The sequence below is a fragment of the Lithobates pipiens genome, unplaced genomic scaffold, assembly GCF_037356315.1.
Source record: "Lithobates pipiens isolate NorthernLeopardFrog02 unplaced genomic scaffold, aLitPip1_a1.2 Scaffold_22, whole genome shotgun sequence".
Lineage (NCBI taxonomy): Eukaryota > Metazoa > Chordata > Amphibia > Anura > Ranidae > Lithobates > Lithobates pipiens.
Genome location: NW_027507784.1, coordinates 186,656,846 through 186,677,323, shown reverse-complemented (window position 1 = coordinate 186,677,323; position 20,478 = coordinate 186,656,846). Strand labels below are relative to the sequence as shown.

The 20,478-nt window shown below is 47.3% G+C and overlaps 1 protein-coding gene across 2 annotated transcripts in view; it reads right to left on the bottom strand.

Moving 5' to 3' along the window:
• Positions 1 to 20,478, bottom strand: part of DNAH7 (dynein axonemal heavy chain 7) — a 498,098-nt gene that overhangs the window by 441,861 nt on the left and 35,759 nt on the right. For both annotated transcript variants that reach the window (XM_077448738.1, XM_077448739.1), the window contains exons 4-6: positions 13,597 to 13,771; positions 11,853 to 11,931; positions 4,081 to 4,261 (exon numbers count right to left, since the gene is read on the bottom strand). In XM_077448738.1, the coding sequence (XP_077304864.1) occupies positions 4,081 to 4,261; positions 11,853 to 11,931; positions 13,597 to 13,771 (435 nt within the window). The remainder of the gene's footprint in view (positions 1 to 4,080; positions 4,262 to 11,852; positions 11,932 to 13,596; positions 13,772 to 20,478) is intronic.

The window sequence follows — 20,478 nt, the reverse complement described above, 5'->3', positions numbered from 1 at the left end:
GGCGGGGGGCTTATCGGAATCCGGGAGCCCCCTTTAATAAGTACCCAAAAAAAGTACCCAAAAAAAAACACAACACACGAGATAAAATATTTTATTGCACAGCTCCAGGGGTCTTCCGTCTTCGGGGGTCTTCTCGCCGGACTCCTCCGCTATCTTCTTGTAGCTCTTTTGCTAGCGGAGGAGTCCGGCTTTCTTCCTCCCCGCCGCCGGCCTCTTCTCCCGACTTCGGGGGTCTTGTCCCCCTCTTCGGTTCTTCTGCCGGGCCACCGCGCCTTCTTATAGCTCTTTTGCAGGCGGTGGCTCGGTCTTCTGTCGCCGCTGTCGCCGTCGCCTTCCGTTCTTCTTCTTCTTCTTCTTCTTCTTCTTCTCCTCCAGGAGATGTAGACACGTCGCTCTCTCCGGCCGGAATGCCAGAGCCGCGCTGCGCGGCCACTTATATAGTGACAATGGGGCGGTGTCACATGGTATATGTCACATGGGTTGGTCACATGGTGACCCCGTCCCCTTACGATGTCATAGTCCCCATGTGACATCAACCCATGTGACCAACCCATGTGACCAACCCATGTGACATATACCATGTGACACCGCCCCATTGTCACTATATAAGTGGCCGCGCAGCGCGGCTCTGGCATTCCGGCCGGAGAGAGCGACGTGTCAACATCTCCTGGAGAAGAAGAAGAAGAAGAAGAAGAAGAAGAAGAACGGAAGGCGACGGCGACAGCGGCGACAGAAGATCGTGCCACCGCCTGCAAAAGAGCTATAAGAAGGCGCGGTGGCCCGGCAGAAGAACCGAAGAGGGGGACAAGACCCCCGAAGTCGGGAGAAGAGGCCGGCGGAGGGGAGGAAGAAAGCCGGACTCCTCCGCTAGCAAAAGAGCTACAAGAAGATAGCGGAGGAGTCCGGCGAGAAGACCCCCGAAGACGGAAGACCCCCGGAGCTGTGCAATAAAATATTTTATCTCGTGTGTTGTGTTTTTTTTTGGGTACTTTTATTTTACAGGTGAATGGGTAGGGGTACATTGTACCCCATACTCATACACATAGGGTGGGGGGCCGGTATCCGGGGGCCCCCTTATTAAAGGGGGCTCCCGGATTCCGATAAGCCCCCCGCCCGCAGACCCCGACAACCAACGGCCAGGGTTGTCGGGAAGAGGCCCTTGTCCTCATCAACATGGGGACAAGGTGCTTTGGGGTGGGGGGGCCGCGCGGCCCCCCCTTCCCCAAGGCACCCCCCATGTTGAGGGCACGCGGCCTGGTACGGCTCAGGAGGGGGGGCGCGCTCGCTCGCCCCCCTTTCCTGGCCCGCCGGGTAGCGTGCTCGGACAAGGCTCTGTTGTGGACTTTGGGGGGACCCCCACGCCGATTTTTTTCGGCGTTGGAGTTCCCCTTTAAGTTCATACCAGGCGGCGGAGCCCGCGACGTCTCCTTCGCGGGCCCCGCCTACCTGGAGACGCGCTCGAAATGAGCAGACTTTTCTCCGGGCGGGAACAGTCCGCTCATTTCGAAAGTACAGCGGACTGGCCCACACACGGGCGGACTGTCCGCTGAAACCAAGTTTCAGCGAACAGTTTTACGGAAATTCCGTAAGACTTTGTTCGTCAAACAGTCCACTGAAACTGTCCGCTGAAGCCCACACACGAGCGGACTGTCCGCTGAAACACTGCTCAGCGGACAAAGTTGGGCGAACAGTCCGCCCGTGTGTACGCGGCCTTAGGAAAATAAAAGCTAAATTGAGTTTCTGATCAAATCAGTAGGAGCAGTGGCAGCTGTAGGCTTTGTGAGGCCTTATGCCTTTTACACACGGTCAGACATTCCGACAACAAAATCCGTCTTTTCCGACGGATTTTGTCCTAAACTGGTGTTGCATACACATGGTCGCACAAAGTTGTCAGAAAATCCGATCGTTCGGAACGTGATGACGTTCGTTCATTACGACGGGACTACGTTGAGGCTAGTAGCCAATAGCTTTGGTCTGATCGGAATTCTCTACAAACGATTGTAAAAAGTCCGATAGGATTTTTTTGTCAGAAAATTTGAGATCCTGCTCTCAATTTTTTTACGTCGGAATTTCCGACGGAAAAAGTCCAATAGAGCCCACACACGATCGGATTTTCCGAAAATATAATCCGATAGAACCTTTTCCGTCTGAATTTCCGACTGTGTGTACAAGGCATATGGCAAAACTTAGACATGAGGCCCTCTCATGCCCATAATAGGACAAAAAATGTAAGCGATAAAAATGAACTGTATAAGGAGGGTACAGGGGGAGGGTAAGTGGACACAGTACAGGGGGAGGGTAAGTGGACACAGTACAGGGGGAGGATAAGTGGACACAGTACAGGGGGAGGGTAAGTGGACACAGTACAGGGGGAGGGTAAGTGGACACAGTACAGGGGGCAGGAGAGTACAGTAGAGGGGGAGGGTAAGTGGACAAACTACAGGGGGAGGGTAAGTGGACACAGTACAGGGGGCAGGAGAGTACAGTACAGGGGGAGGTTAAGTGGACAAAGTACAGGGGGAGGGTAAGTGGACAAAGTACAGGGGGAGGGTAGGCGGTCACAGTACAGGGGGCAGGAGAGTACAGTACAGGGGGAGGGTAAGTGGACAAAGTACAGGGGGAGGGTAAGTGGACAAAGTACAGGGAGAGGGTAAGTGGGCACAGTACAACTGGAATCTATTATGTCAGTTCTAATAGACTGCTGTATTTCTAAATGTTCTAAATTTTGTATTTAGTGATTTATTTATACTGTTATATATATATTTATTTTAGATGGATAATCAGACCCCTGTATAATAACTTTGATATCTACAATTTTAAACCCCATCCTGAGAAAAGTGGAACTAGTCTTGAAATGTGTCAATATAAGTCCACCGACTTATTTGTATCTGTATTTGTATCTTCGGTGTATATGAGATATCATAATGGTCAAATACTATTGTGGCATGTGTTGTGAGTAACAAAATACATGTTTTTATGAACTAACAACGTAAGGTTAGATATAGTAACATAGTTAAATAGTTGGTAAAGTTGAATAAAGACACCAGTCCATCCAGTTAAACATGAGTGTGTGTGTGAATGTGTGTTTATATCACTGCCATTTTCAGTATCCCTGTAAACTGCGTTTGCTGAGAAATACATCAAATGCCGCATACACACAACCTTTTTTTCCATCAGAATAAACTCTGGCGCTCTTTCCGATGGAGTTCCGCTGAAACAGACTTGCCTACACCCGATCCCACCAAAGTCCGTTCATTTAGAACGCAAAGACGTACGACGGGACTAGAAAAAGGAAGTTCAATATCCAGTAGTCAATAGCTGCCCTTGCATAGTTTTTGGTCCGTTGGAATAGCATACAGACGAACAGTTTTCCCGATAGGAATTGATTCCGTCGGAAAGATTTAAAACATGTTCTATTTCTAGGTCCATCAGAATTTTTGAAAAAAAAAGTCAGATGAAGCCCACACATGATCGGAATATCAGATGAAATGATCCCGTCTGACTTTTTTCTGCCGGAAAGTCCGGTCGTGTGTACGCGGCATAAGAGTTTTTTAAAATGTAGCTATACTTCCCGTGGACACCCCAACTGTGGAAGGGGTTTCCACATCCTTACCACTCCAACAATAAGGAACCCCTTGCGCAGTCTTGTCCAACTTCATTGCGTGTCTTCTTTAGAGACCTTAGATCAAATAGGTACCCCCAATGCACTATTTCAAGATAATTATATGTTGATAATATCCCCACTTCAGCATTTCTTCTCCAGGTAGAATAAGTTAAATATTTTCAGTGAATGGTCTTTATCTGAAGAAATATTAAAGCTATTTTTTGTGTCTATCATGTGTCTAATACTTTCTGTAGGATACGTGTTACAAAACTTAGATTAAAGACTTTGTATCAACATAACAGACAAACAACTACCAAGAGGCAAGTTCAGCAATGGCAGGCTACATATTTTTTCAGTGCAGGTTTCCTTTTTTACCTTTCAGTACTGTAAACAGACACATTTTATTTAATAAATGTTAAATATGTGAAAGTAGAAGTGTCATTGCAAAATTACAAAAAAAAAAAAAAAAAACTTACCAATGGCCTTCTTAACACTAAGTAGATAATCTTCTTTCATTTCATCTGAAAGCAGGTCAATGCTGTCCGTATAAACCTTTAAAGGTTTTGGAACTAGGCTCAGCACATGTTCAAGCCAAGAGTCTTCCATGGGTGCTACATGCTCCGTGTCAATGCCATGGCTGATATAGTAATTGTACCTCTAGAAATTCAAAAGACACATATCACAAACTAGCCAGAATAGGTTCCAAGGTCCAGGGTTACCATAGTAAGTCACAAAGCCCAATGATTCCCTAGCAAGTCCCAAGGCTGCCCTAATAAATACACAGAAGCCAATCAAAATCTACATACAGTATATTCAGCACAATATGTGAGAATAACAGGAAGAATGTGACCGGTTACTGTAAACAGCTTAAAAACACAAACTGTATAATTTATGACAATTATAATAAGCCCAAAAAAGAAAAATCTCACCTATATACATACACGGGCTTTAAATATTTGTGTCAGGGGCTGCTATTGGAGTATCATGATTACATATAGTAAAAGTGTATATATAGGCAAAACTTTTTTTAGTTTTGGAAAGAGTGGGCAAGGGTTAGAAGTTTTATATTGCTGTCTGTGGCCCCGCTATAGAAATTCACCCTCTTTTTGTCCTGATGGCCATGCTCACCAGGACAGGAAGTGATGGAAAACCCAAGATTTTGCAGTTGCCACCAAAACCATATTAGAGAGGAACTAATAGGGACAGCTGTTTTGATGATAATTGCCTAAGAGGGAAATTACTATCTCTTTGTAGAGATTTTCTTTCACTTTTTGTTGTTTCTCTTAGAACGTAAAGAGAAACAAAATCTCCACAGGTCACTGACAGCAAAAAAATAAGCCAACAAGGGTTTTAAAAGAGTATGGCCAAAGCATTTTTTGGCCATACTTCTATTTTGGGACATAGACGTGCACCTACGTTTGCTAAAGCCCACTGTCAGCTGATATCACAGAGTTACAATAATGCCAGGATCCAGTCAGATGCCAAATTAGCAGCTGGCTCAGCCTCTCAGCACGGCTCTGAGAGCCTAAGTCAGCACCCCTCCCCCAGCCCGGTGTTCCAGTGAGCGCTGAAGGGACATAGAGGAGAGCGGTAACTTCTCAGAGCAATCAGGGGTCATGTGATCACTTTGGCAGATAAGCAAACTCTGTAAAGTGCCGATCTGACATCCAGTGGTGTACCCGAGCCATGATCCCTTTCCCCTTTAGTAACGGCATCTCTCCCACCAACTGCCTTTAGAAAGGGTTACAAATCAGCTTTCCCCCCCTAGGCTCCTTCTGAGCTTTGACATGTCAAGATGAGGAGGAGCCTAGAAAGAAGGACAAGACAGCATCAGTTGCTAAGGTGTATCTGGGGTATGTTTGAGGCAAGAGAGATTTCACTGGGGACACTCAGGACACAATGTGGGGGGGGGGGGGGTGGAGTATTAAAAAAAGCATCACACCCGCAGCATTCATTTTCCCTCCTCTGCTGCCTTTGCAGCATACATGGGAGCTGCAGGGGGGCAGTAAAAATGTATGACAGAGACGTGTGTCGGGGGGTGCCCAGTCGTGTATTGGGGTGCTGTATGGGGCCCCATGATTTCTAATAGCAGCCTTGTCTGCAGATTAAAAGGTCGGTTAAGGCCTGTTTCAAAGCTCATTTACTTCTTGTAAAGCCCCATACACACTAACAGATTTTCTGCAGATTTTTTCCTTCAGATTTACCAAAACCATGTAGTGCGAGGGCCTGCCTGATTGCGGAAACTCCTAAGGTTTGACCTCATATTATATGGTTTTGGTAAATCTGAAGGAAAACATCAGCAGAAAATCTGATAGTGTGTATGGGGGGCAGGGGCGTACCAAGCAGGGGGCGGGGGGGGCGTTCCGCCCCAGGTGCCACACATTGAGGGGGGTGTAAGTGGCTGGGTGCCATTGCTATGGGGTTCACTCTGCACTCAGACAGTCTGACATAATCCTGAAGGGAATCCCTGGCTCTGGCTGCTCTGTTTTTTGTGAGTTTTTCGTGAGCTGGAACACCCCCAGCACTGCGGCCGAAATAGTTTGGTCTAGTTTCTGTTTTCCCCTGCTAACTCCACCCACCACTGCTGAGCAGCCGAGCTGAGTGTGTCATCATTCAGCGTAGGGGTGGTTGCTGTTACACACTGTGTCCACATCATCTTCCAGAGTCTAAACCTCCCTAGCTGAAGCTGAGAGCCGAGGTGAGCTGGTGATAGGGGATGTGTGAGCTGTGAGAAGACGTTGGAGGAGTGTGTCTGTCCTGCCATCCTTACTGTGCTGGCCTGTCATAGAAGGGGGGGGGGTTGCTGTGTAGTAGGTATAGTGTAGCTGACCTGATGGGGGGGTGCAGAATCCAGGTGTGGGCTATGTACAGGTTGCAGAATCCAGGCGTGTGCTATGTACAGGTTGCAGAATGCAGGCGTGTGCTATGTACAGGTTGCAGAATGCAGGCGTGTGCTATGTACAGGTTGCAGAATGCAGGTGTGTGCTATGTACGGGTTGCAGAATGCAGGCGTGTGCTGTATACAGGTTGCAGAATGCAGGCGTGTGCTGTATACAGGTTGCAGAATCCAGATTTGTGCTATATACAGGTAGCAGAATACAGGCGTGTGCTATGTACAGGTTGCAGAATGCAGGCGTGTGCTGTATACAGGTTGCAGAATGCAGGCGTGTGCTCTATACAGGTTGCAGAATCCAGATTTGTGCTATATACAGGTAGCAGAATACAGGCATGTGCTATGTACAGGTTGCAGAATGCAGGCGTGTGCTATGTACAGGTTGCAGAATGCAGGCGTGTGCTATGTACTGGTTGCAGAATGCAGGCGTGTGCTATGTACAGGTTGCAGAATGCAGGCGTGTGCTATGTACAGGTTGCAGAATGCAGGCGTGTGCTATGTACAGGTTGCAGAATGCAGGCGTGTACTATGTACAGGTTGCAGAATGCAGGCGTGTGCTATGTACAGGTTGCAGAATGCAGGCGTGTGCTGTATACAGGTTGCAGAATGCAGGCGTGTGCTGTATACAGGTTGCAGAATCCAGATTTGTGCTATATACAGGTAGCAGAATGCAGGCGTGTGCTGTATACAGGTTGCAGAATCCAGGTGTGTGCTGTATACAGGTTGCAGAATCCAGGTGTGTGCTGTATACAGGTTGCAGAATCCAGGTGTGTGCTGTATACAGGTTGCAGAATCTAGGCATGTGCTGTATACAGGTTGCAGAATCCAGGCGTGTGCTGTATACAGGTTGCAGAATCCAGATTTGTGCTATATACAGGTAGCAGAATACAGGCGTGTGCTATGTACAGGTTGCAGAATGCAGGCGTGTGCTATGTACAGGTTGCAGAATGCAGGCGTGTGCTATGTACAGGTTGCAGAATGCAGGCGTGTGCTATGTACAGGTTGCAGAATGCAGGCGTGTGCTATGTACAGGTTGCAGAATGCAGGCGTGTGCTATGTACAGGTTGCAGAATGCAGGCGTGTGCTGTATACAGGTTGCAGAATCCAGGCGTGTGCTGTATACAGGTTGCAGAATCCAGATTTGTGCTATATACAGGTAGCAGAATGCAGGCGTGTGCTGTATACAGGTTGCAGAATCCAGGTGTGTGCTGTATACAGGTTGCAGAATCCAGGTGTGTGCTGTATACAGGTTGCAGAATCCAGGTGTGTGCTGTATACAGGTTGCAGTATCCAGGCATGTGCTGTATACAGGTTGCAGAATCCAGGCGTGTGCTGTACACAGGTTGCAGAATCCAGATTTGTGCTATATACAGGTAGCAGAATACAGGCGTGTGCTCTATACAGGTTGCAGAATCCAGATTTGTGCTATATACAGGTAGCAGAATACAGGCATGTGCTATGTACAGGTTGCAGAATGCAGGCGTGTGCTGTATGCATTTTGCAAAATGCAGGCGTGTGCTGTATACATTTTGCAGAATGCAGGCGTGTGCTGTATACAGGTTGCAGAATGCAGGCGTGTGCTATGTACAGGTTGCAGAATGCAGGCGTGTGCTATGTACATGTTGCAGAATGCAGGCGTGTGCTATGTACAGGTTGCAGAATCCAGGCGTGTGCTCTATACAGGTTGCAGAATGCATGTGTGTGCTGTATATTGCTGTGTGTCTACCACCCACCTATAGTAGCTGAGCTGTGATCTTACCTGGTAAGGGGGGGGGGTGGTGTTGCTGTGTTCACAAACCAGGTATAGAGTAGATGAGCTGGTCTGATAAAGGGGGGGACTTACACCCACATCTTGCAGCCATCAGATTCATCCAGCAAGCAGCAGGTCACAGCGGCATCTTGCCATCTTCCCTGCGGCCATCAGATCCCATCCACAGTCCAGCAAGCAACGCGCCTTGTCAGAAGGTCAGTTCCCAAATCTGAATCAAATCATCAATGCCAATGCTGTGCCCAGGGACAGATCCAATCCAGAGATCGCCATACAGTGGGATATCTGGATCAGATCTGTCCCTGAGGACAGTAGACATGGGCCATACTTTGTATTGTCAGCTGTATCACTCTGATGTCTCCCTCATAGCAGCTCCAGTCCAGCTCTCCACTTTCTGGACCGCGGCACAATCTGTCCAAAAATGTGGCATCTGCTCACACCTGAGTGACTGACACCTCTGTCCTGTCTATTGTCACTGGCTACCATGGATGAACAGCATCGGCTGTTATTACAAGGAGCGGGAGGGGACGTCCCCATCCCCCCACAGCTCCGCCCAGGTCTCCCATCCCACCCGCAGACTTGAGCCACCAGCCAGCTGGCCAGAGACCCGAACAAAGCCGAATTTGCCTTTGATCAGGTCTCCGATGTAGAAAACTGGAAGCGACAGCACAGTGTCACTTCCGGTTTACTCGGTAGCCAACAGCGCCATTTAAAATAGAAAGCAGAATTAAAAAACACTGATCTTGGCAGAGGAGGGTGTTTTTTGTGGGTGTTTTTACAGTTGGGGGGGTGCCAGATATAGGATGGGCCCTGGGTGCCAAATGCTCTAGGTACGCCCCTGATGGGGGGTAAGAAAACGAAACACTTCATTTTCTATAGCAGGCATTAAGTAAATTCAGACCATGATCCAGGCCCGGCAGACTCACAGTCTTGTCCAGACTGCCTCAACACTCAGGTTCTTGTGCCCCCCACTGCCACCGGCGCCGCTGTTTACTTCAGGGCAGAGGTGTGACTGGTCTTAAACCTGACCCCTGAACAAGAATTCTCTACGTTAATCATTAAGCAAGACACAAATTTTAGGGGTCAGGATTAAGTTACACACACGTTTAGAGGTCAGAAGCAACATTTCAGGGATCAGGTCAGCTGCAGTTACTCAAAGTTTGGATCATCATTCCCAGGAGCCGCCGGGTGGTGTAAGACTTTCAGTGCACAGGCTCTAATTCACACTGCAAGCCCCAATCGAATGCATGCCGCTAAGTTGGAAATAGCGCAGATGGAGCTGCCTGTCATGAAAATCGCATTAAGAAACTGACCCCCAGGTCTTCTGGTTTACGATTACGGGCGTCACCGCGGGTGCGCGCGATCGTGCGCGTGTGCGTTCGTGCGCGGTCTCGTGTGTGCATCCGTGTTGGCGCCAAATGGCCTATTTAAACTAGCCTCTTGCTAATGGTCTCTGCTGTCTGCTCTACAGCGTTATACCTGTGAGACCTGATCCGTAGCATTCGTTCCTGATTGACCCGGCCTGCCTGTGACCCATCTGCTATCTGCCTGCACCCGACCTCAGCTTGTTGTGACGATTCTCCTGCCTGTTCCCTTGTACTTCGCTTCCATCTGCTAAGGTGAACCTGCTTATATTGAACTGTATCATCTGCTGCAAGTAACCTGCTTATATTGAACTGTTCACCTGCTGCAAGTACCTGCTTATATTGCACTGTTCATCTGCTGCAAGTTACCTGTCTTATTGAACTGTTCACCTGCTGCAAGTAGCCTGCTTATATTGAACTGTTCATCTGCTACAAGCTACCTGCTTATATAGAACTGTTTCATCTGCTGCCAGTTCCTTACTGTTCATCTGCTACAAGTGACCTGCTTATAATGCACTGTTCATCTGCTGCAAGTCACCTGTCTTATTGAACTGATTCATCTGCTACAAGTTGCCTGCTTCTCTGCACTGCTTTCATCTGCTGCAAGTTACCTGCTTCGTTGAACTGTGTTACCTGCTATAAGTTTCCTGCTTTGCTGAACTGTGACATTTGCTATAAATTACCTGCTGATCCATCCGCTGTGATTACCTCTTCCACTGAACTTCACCTATCCATCCTTTCCCATCTGTTGATCCTGCCAGGCACCTGTACCCCTCCTTACTCCTGTGTTCCCTGTTACATTACCAGGAAACCGGTAGTGGGAGTTGTAAAGGGAGGCCTCTTTCCGCAATCTGGGCTCGCTACTAAAAGGTACGTGACACTGCCGCTTTAGCAGTGTGATGGACTGCAGCCTGCACACTATAAACTTTACACTCCATGGGCAAATTTTACTCCTGGGGACAAATCTGGGGAACAACAGTTTCCTGGGCACAGACCCCTCACTATGGAACCCCTCACTCTGGGAAATGAGCACAAATAGTAACTTTACTGTGAAGTAAATGGGGGGCTGCAATGTAAAGAGGTTCTGTGATGTAAAAGGAGGATGTGTTGTGAAGAGAGAATTGTGATGGGAAGGGGACATGGGATTTAAAGGGGGGGAGCTATATAAAGGGGAGGGAACTGTGCTATGAAGGGGAGCTATAAAAAGAGGGACACTGATGTAAGAATAGGACTGATCAAATGCTGTACAGGCTATTATCTGTCTGATGAGGAACACAGACCCTTATTGCTCATTTTTGCTGGTATGGGGGTGGATTTTGGACCTTGCTGTCCCATTTCTATACACTTATAACTCTTGGTACCCTTTATAGTTTTTTTGTTGCAATATTAGATATGCTCCCTGTATGGCAAATTTAGTATGCACAGTTATGCCTTGTGAGCCACAGTATTACCTCTTTATAATTTGTACATTTTACAACTGTTTTGTATGATATAAATACAAATGAAACAGAAAAAGGGGGTTGTGATGTAAAGGGGGGGCTGGGATGTGAAGGATCGGAGTTGAAGCACAAATATGAGATTCTGATCTCTGCTGGAAGACAATTTAACTGACTAGACTTCCCTGAATTTTAGTTCAATAGCCCTGGTCTATAGCATGGTCACAGGCAGTTGCCTATTCATGTACAAAATTCATTTTCTAAGTTTATAGGGGGAGGAGGAAGAAACTAGAATGGCATCCACAGAACACTAACATCTCAGAATCTTAAAGCCAGTAAGTCTGTACTTTTTCAACAGAGCAAGCTCTCCTGCAAATGTAGCAGGTTGAGTGAAAAAGTAAAAAATAATTAAATATTTTTATGGGCTTGCACCTTTATTTCTGTAAATGTTTTACTATGTAGAAGAAAAGCGTTTTATATAAAATATCCTTCTTTATTAGCAGAAGTTTTAATTTGTCAGTGGTTAATCATGGCTGCATTTAAGGAGATTCTTGTGACTCCTTTCAGTAGTCTTCAGCACCATTTATTCACCTCTGCTCTATAACTCTGCTATGTATTTTAAACTTAAATATCCAGTTGAAAATGCACTCTTTATTGTCCTCTTTTACCATGTTAGTATATTTCCCCAGGCACAGGTTCGGGAGCACCCTATGGTATGTACAGAATTGTAGATAATAGTGACTAAACTTAGTAACTAAGTACACATCAGTATGACACATACACTTACCAAAATGTCTTTATCTAAAGCTGATGTTCCTGCAGAAGTAGTTTGATCTACCTGAAAATCTGAAAAAGCATCCTTTTTTCTAGTAAAACAAAAAAATGAGAAACCGATAAGATTATTAAAAATGGTTAAAGGAAGTATATTTTACTTCAGTAGAATACAAAATGAAACAACACATGTTCATTGCTTAAACTGTAGCACAAGGCAGTGGAGTCCACGTTCTTCATCCTACCAAAGACCACCAAAAGTAACCAAATGTACAAGTGTAGATCCCTAATGATAACTTGATGTTGTCTTAAAGAAAGTGTTGATGTTAAAGTGGAATTAAAGGGGTGAATACTTATTGCCCAATGGTTCCTGGCATTTTCTTCTGCGTGCCGGTCTTCAGGCTCCTGTATTGACCAGCGGGAGACAATGTCACTCCTGTGCATGCACAGGAGATAGTCATCCCAGTACTCAGAGACTGGCCTGGCGCTGTAAGCTGAGCTGCACAACAAAGCACATCCTTCTATAGTGTGTACTTATCTCAATCCAGAGCACTAAGTGTAACTTCTGTCTGCCTCCCTTTTCTCTTCTATATCTGCATGAGTCCCTTTTGACAAGTTTTCCTGACACCAAGAGAAACAAGGTAACACAGGAGGGATATCCAGCACACTGCCTCTGATTGACTGCCTCGGGTCTGTTCCTGTGTGCTGTGTGAAGGGGGTGTGTCCCATCCCTCCAATCAGCTCTCTGAGTTCTTCTGACTGAGCTGTGCGGTATGTAATTTCAGCTCTCTGCCCTATGTTTTCTGGCATCTCAGACAAGCTTTATAAATTTTGGACCTTGAATTGATGTTGAGAAGTTAAGACTGCAGATAAACAGGTACATCTTATGTAGGAGGATTTGTTTAATCTCTGTGTATCATCTGAGGCCAGGAGGCTATATGTAAGGGTTTACAACCACTTTAAATCACTTTGAATCTGGGTCACAAGAGTGCAGAACTAAGTGCACTCCTGCAACCCACAGGAGAAGTATGGCCAAAAGAGCTTTGGCCCTATTTCTCCTTTAAATATTTTTCAGAAGTCTGAACCTAAAGGAGGGTACAAATTGATTGAAATTCGGCCAATTCAGCAGGGACTGGATTTCTGTGCGTGGCTCTCCCTCTTTGACAGAAGTGTATCAGTAGATTGGCTTCTGTCCAAAGGTACTGTTTGAGAACTCCAATTCGATCAGCAGTTGCAGCCAATAGGCTGCACTGCTGATCGGTGTATTATCGGTGTATTATAACGGAGGAGTCCCCCGGTGTCAAAATACAATCGCTCAGTGGGGAGGATTCCTCCATCCACCTCACTTGTTCAGATGGGGGAACCCGTTTGTGAAAACCCAGCTTTACACTGACTCCAGACAGGTCTTAGCTCTTGTAACAATTTCCCAATTTCTCTTTGGAATTAATAAAGTATTCTGTAGCTGCAGCTGGGGGGGTATGCAAGTGCTGTTAACAGTTAAATATCCTTATTCAGAACCACTCATTACATTAGCTGACTCCACCTAAAGAAACTTCTTAGATACTAACATCACTCACTTAGTAGATAAACTCCAGTTTATTTATTTCATCTGAACATGACTGGAAAATTTACTGTGTGAACATTTTAAGCTTCTTTAGTAAATCAACCTTATTGTGTATATAATCTAAGGTGATCAAATTCTAGCATAAAATGGAATAACAGGTAAATAAAATTAAAAAAAAGAAGACTAAGAAACTTACATAATATCAACAAGGGATCTTCTGAAATCTTCTCTGTGTTTCTTTGGGTTGGAATAACTATTTTGTGTATTCTGTGGAAGTCTGGCTGACAGATTATCATGTTTTGATTGTTCATACATTGGGAAACTCGCATTCGTGAGTTTGCTTCTCTTGTGATTTGGCATGGCAGATAATCCTACAAAAAAAAAAAAAAAAATGCACAAAGAATTGTTATTCAGACAAAAATGTAAAAAAAATCCATAGGCGTTATTCAGCCAAAGTAACCTAAAACCAAACATCTTTCTTGTTTTGGATAAAGTGGGGTATGGTTGCAATTCTTGTTAAACTTTTTTGTTGTTGTTGCTATTTGTATTGCAAGATTTCCCCTCATTTCTTGTCCCAAGGGAAGGGATTTCCCCTTAACCTGTTGCCACCCGTGTAACACATTCTGTGAATCGGCAGGGGAAATCCTGCCATTTGTCCACTCCTCTATTCTTAGAACATACTGCATCATGGGACAATAAGGCTTCGGTCACACGGGCAATGATGAACGAACCATTTTTTGCAGCATCTGTAACTGGCACCCCCCACTGAAGTCTTTTAGGACATGCAGGTGCATGGGCACAGCCACTCATCCTAATGTGAGAGGCATGTGGGCGAGTGGCCCCTGAACACACGCTGTCTGCATTCAGGGCTGCTCATTTGTAGCCACACAACCAGTTCATCATCTATTAAGGTACAAAAAAAAAACACACAGAATCAATCGAAAAAAAAGTGTATTGTTTTTAATTCTAGTTCAGAGATGCTTGCCTGTTGTATCCTGTGGCTTCACATCTACAATCCATATTTTCTCTTAATCCATATATACAGAATTGCATAATCACATTTGCAAGTTTATGGAAATGGAGGAACAGAGAGCCACAGAAGGCTAGAGCTAGCTAATCAGCGGGCATTAATAGTAACCAGAGGCGTAACTAGCATCTTCAGGGCCCGTGTGCAAGAAACCATGAAGGGCCCCCACCAGGGACGTTGCTGGGTCTACAAAAGATCTCGGGGCTAGAGCCCATAGCAGCAAAGAAAAGAAAGTCATACACTTGGGCGGGCATACACATGTATATTAGAGATATATATATATATATATATATATATATATATATGTGTCATTACATATCTGAGTACGGGTCCCCCACTTACATCAGGGACCCCAGGGAACTTTCCTACTTACATTAGGGTCCCCAGAGAGCCCCCCCTTACATCAGGGTCCCCAGAGATCTCCCCTTACATCAGGATCCCCAGAGATCTCCCCTTACATCAGGATCCCCAGAGATCTCCCCCTTAAATCAGGATCCCCAGAGAGCCTCCCCCTACATCAGGGTCCCCAGAGAGCCCCCCCTTACATCAGGGTCCCCAGAGAGCCTCCCCTTCCATAAGAGGCCCCTAGAGAGCCCCCTTACATCAAGGGTCCCCAGAGAGCCTCCCCCTACATTAGGGTCTCCAGAGAGCCTCCCCCTACATCGAGGTCCCCAGAGAGCCTCCCCCTACATTAGGGTTCCCAAAGAGCCTCCCCTTCCATCAGAGTCTCCAGAGAGCCTCCCCTTCCATAAGGGGTCCCCAGAGAGCCTCCCCTTCCATAAGGGTCCTCAGAGAGCCCCCTTACATCAAGGTCCCCAGAGAGCCTCCTCCCACATTAGGGTCCCCAGAGAGCCCCCTCCTTACATAAGGTTCCCCAGAGCGTCTCCCCTTACATCAGGGTCCCCAGAGAGCCTCCCCTTACATCAGAGTCCCCAGAGAGCCCCCTCCTTGCATCAGAGTCCCCAGAGAGCCCCCTCCTTACATCAGAGTCCCCAGAGAGCCCCCTCCTTACATCAGGGTCCCCAGAGAGCCCCCTCCTTACATCAGGGTCCCCAGAGAGCCCCCTCCTTACATCAGGGTCCCCAGAGAGCCCCTCCTTACATCAGGGTCCTCAGAGAGCCCCCCCCTTACATCAAGATCCCCAGAGAGCCCCCTCCTTATATCAGAGTCCCCAGAGAGCCCCCTCCTTACATCAGAGTCCCCAGAGAGCCCCCCTTCACATCAGGGTCCCCAGAGAGCCCCCTCCTTACATCAGAGTCCCCAGAGAGCCCCCTCCTTACATCAGAGTCCCCAGAGAGCCCCCCCTTTACATCAGGGTCCCCAGAGAGCCCCCTCCTTACATCAGGGTCCCCAGAGAGCCCCCTCTTTACATCAGGGTCCCCAGAGAGCCCCCTCCTTACATCAGAGTCCCCAGAGAGCCCCCCTTTACATCAGGGTCCCCAGAGAGCCCCCTCCTTACATCAGAGTCCCCAGAGAGCCCCCCTTTACATCAGGGTCCCCAGAGAGCCCCCTCCTTACATCAGGGTCCCCAGAGAGCCCCCTCCTTACATCAGAGTCCCTAGAGAGCCCCCTCCTTACATCAGAGTCCCCAGAGAGCCTCCCCCTTTACATCAAGGGTCCCCAGAGAGCCCCCTCCTTACATCAGAGTCCCCAGAGAGCCTCCCCTTTACATCAGGGTCCCCAGAGAGCCCCCTCCTTACATCAGGGTCCCCAGAGAACCCCCTCCTTACATCAGGGTCCCCAGAGAGCCCCTCTTTACATCAGGGTCCCCAGAGAGCCCCCTCCTTACAGAGTCGGCCAGAGAGCCCGCTCCTTACATCAGGGTCCCCAGAGAGCCCCCTCCTTACATCAGAGTCCCCAGAGAGCCTCCCCTTTACATCAGGGTCCCCAGAGAGCCCCCTCCTTACATCAGGGTCCCCAGAGAACCCCCTCCTTACATCAGAGTCCCCAGAGAGCCCCTCTTTACATCAGGGTCCCCAGAGAGCCCCCTCCTTACAGAGTCGGCCAGAGAGCCCGCTCCTTACATCAGGGTCCCCAGAGAGCCCCCTCCTTACATCAGAGTCCCCAGAGAGCCCCCTCCTTACATCAGGGTCCCCAGAGAGCCCCCTCCTTACATCAGGGTCCCCAGAGAGCCCCCTCCTTACATCAGGGTCCCCAGAGAGCCCCCTCCTTACATCAGGGTCCCCAGAGAGCCCCCTCCTTACATCAGGGTCCCCAGAGAGCCCCTCCTTACATCAGGGTCCTCAGAGAGCCCCTCCTTACATCAGGGTCCTCAGAGAGCCCCCCCTTGCATCAAGATCCCCAGAGAGCCCCCTCCTTACATAAGGGTCCCCAGAGAGCCCCATCCTTACATTAGTATCCCCAGAGAGCAACCCCTCTTACATTAGTCTCCCCAGAGGGCCCCTTCCATACATTAGTGTCCCCAGAGGGCCCCCCTTTACATCAGAGTACCCAGACAGCTGACCCCCCCCCCTCCAGAGGTTTCCCTGTACCTGGCTGGTGGAGGTGGGAGGCGGAGATCGGCAACTCTATGGTGTCCACAGGCAGGGGGATCTCCCTGGAGCTTGTAGTTCTTCTCCCGAGTGTATACAGTGGAGAAGAGGGGGGCCTCTGACCAGGGCATGTATCAGAAACAGTGTACAAGCAGAGCGACTCACTGAAAGTGAAACTGATACCTGCCAGGGTCAGAGGCCCCTCCCCTTTCCTCTCCACTGTATACACTGGCAATCGGGAGGAGAGAACTACAAGCCCCAGGCAGATCCCGCCGCTCACAGGCACCATAGAGCTGCCGATCGCCACTTTCCACCTCCCCCAGTGCTTTCTTAAGTGCCAGCCAGAGGTGCAGGGGAGATGCCAGGTCTTGGGCCCCCCCACAGCGGCAGAACGGCAGGGTCCAGTCGCAAGTGCGACTGCAGCGACCCCTATAGTTCCGCCGCTGATAGTAACTTGGAACAGTTTCCACACCTCTTCCCCACCTAAAAACAGCCAGCTTGGCCTAAAGGTGGCCATATATGACTTTTTTTTTTTTTTTGATCAGTCAGCGAGATGCTAAAAAAAAAAAGGGGGGGGGGATTCATCCATACACACACAAGTAAGGTAGAGAGAGGAATCCTCCCCGCTGAGACACTGTATTCAGACAACTGGAATTATCCGCTGTCAGAATACACTGATCAGCCAATGGGCTGTAGCCACTAATGGAGAAAAGTTTTCCAACATTCCTAACAACAGAGATTGATCTTATGATTAACTTCTGTCAAACGGGTCAGCCATACACGGATCAAAACTCTCCTGATCCCTGCTGAACCAGCTGATCCAGCTATGGCCAGCTTAAAGTCTCCCACAAACATGAGATGGTCCTCAGCCATGTGACCATAGTTTTGTAACCTTATTAGTGTTACCTTATAAGGCAAGGTCAGTCCACCCAAAATTGATATTTTAGTTTTTACAGATGATTTGGATGACCCATTCATATCACAATATTTTATGTCTCCTCGGGATCTTATTGTTGAGACATTTGTCTATTTATTTGCCTTGGATAGGCAGAATTTCATTGTCTATGAGAAGAGATAAGAGATTTGCTCATTTACATTGCAACTGCAATATCTCTTAATGCATTAGGAATTTTTCTAGACCTTTTAGTTTGTCACATAGGCGGGAATGATGTAGTCTCTTAAATTAACTTAGTAAATGAAGTGTCAATGGGGAGGGATTTACTAAAACTGGTGTACAAAGCTTTCTATGATTGGTTAGATATCAAGAAGTCATCAGCCCATTTCTCTGATTTGCAGACAATCAGAGGAAGTTTTGCATTCACTGATAAACTATAAATCTGCCTATGAATGGCTAATGATGACAACAAACCCTTAATGTATTTAACCGCTTGCCGCCCGCCGGTCATCATATGACGGCCACGCAGCGCAGCTCTTGTTCTGGACGGGTGTCATATGACGTCCGTCAATTTAAACAGGGCATGCGCACGATCGTGTGCATGCAGCCCTGTACCTTCTGTGGCGGCGTGTCACGGAGACACCGCTCGCCACCGAGGGGGGTGAACAGCTATTGGGCATGGCTGTTTACCACATGATCGGCCGGGATGAAGTCATGGCCGATCACAGATGGTACCGTCCCACTTTGCACCGTTCATGTGCGCAATCTCGAGCGCTCTGCGCATGCACCTCGGTGGCAGAGTGTTCCCGGGGAACACTGCTCATCACCGACGCTGGTAAACAGCCATTGGCCAGTGGTTGTGATTGGCTGTGATGCTTTCACAGCCAATCACTAAATGTAAACATGGAACAGTAACGAGATGTTACTGGGTTCTCCTCCTCACACACCTCAACACACACTGATTGCCCCCCAATAAAGAGAACCTGTCACCACCCATCAAAGTACCTGTCACAGTTCATCTGAGTACCTGTCACAGTTCCTCCATGTACCCAAGTACCTGTCACAGTCCATCTGAGTACCCGATTACCTGTCAGTCCATCCGAGTACCCGAGTACCCGAGTACCTGTCACAGTCCATCTGGGTAACTGAGAGTTCATCTGATTACCTGAGTACCTGTCACAGTCCATCTGAGTACCTGTCACAGTTCATATGAGTACAGAGTACCTGAGTACCTGTCTTAATTTTGCAAAGAATTGTGGGAAAAAAAATACAACTTAAAAAAACTCACCATGCTACTTACTTAAAGCGGGACTGTACTGGGGAAAAAAATATTAAAAGCCATCAGCTATAAATACTACAGCTGCTGACTTTTAATAAATGGACACTCACCTGTCCCGGGGTCCAACGATGCCGGCAGCCAAGGCCGACCGATCGCTCGGCTCTCGGCTGCTGCCGCCACCATTCTAGGTAAGGGAATCAGGAAGTGAAGCGAATTGGCTTCACTTCCCGGTTCCCTACTGCGCATGCGCGCGTCGCGCAGCGCAATAGGAATTGTCCGTGCTGTTTCTGAGATCCGTGTGGCGCGGGACCCGTGTGGACACGCGGCAGGACAGGAAGTGGCTGTAAATACCTGTCTTTGACAGGTATCTCCACCCCCCTCCCCCCTGAAAGGTGCAAATTGTGACACTGGAGGGGGGGAGGGTTCCGATCAGCGGAAGTTCCACTTTAGGGTGGAACCCCGCTTTAATACCGTGGAATGTCTACTTTCTAAAAAGGGATCATTTGAGGGGTATTTGTACTTTTCTGACTTGTTTCTGTCTGATACACCTGATGTACTGAAGGCCTGATCAGATGCGATCAATTTTCAGTGATTTGCACCCTAGTTTGTAGACTCTATAACTTTCACAAAGACCAAATAATATACACTAATTTGGGTTATTTTTTACCAAAGGTATGTAGCAGTATAAATTTTGGCGAAAATTTATGAAGAAAAATTACTAATTTGCAAAACTTTATGACAGAAACAAAGAAAAAGGCGTTTTTTCACAAAATTTCATCTTTTTTTATTTATAGTACAAAAAATAAAAAACCCACTAGTGATTAAATACCACCAAAAGAAAGCTCTATTTGTGTGAAAAAAGGATGCAAATTTCATATGGGTACAGTGTTGCATGATTGAGTAATTTTCATTCAAAGTGTGAGAGCGCTGAAAACTGAAAATTGGTCTGGTTAGGAAGGGGGTGTAAGTGCACTGTATTGAGGTGGTTATAGGTTTTAAGGTTTCAGAAATCAATGTCATGCTGGAGTAAAAAAAAAAACTGTTTTTAGATAACACTTACTGGTAATCCTGGCACTATGCCTAGTTTTAGATTGATTATTTAATAATAAATTTGAACTCTTTGGACTTGTCTGCTACATCCAAGATCTCAAGTGGATTAAACAAGCCAAAGGTTGTAGAGCTGCCTGAATACTTTTACTGAACTTATGTGGTGCTGCCCTTTGGCCTGTGGTTTCTGAGGGGAAAGACATGGAAGAACTTCTCTTCCCCAAGGTCTTCTACACAAGTGTGAATTGAAAGTTCTCAGCTTTAAGCACTTTGTGTTCAGAGCTTTCCAACTCTTGGCCAGAAAGCCATGTAAACAGCTGATCAAGCACAAGTCTGTA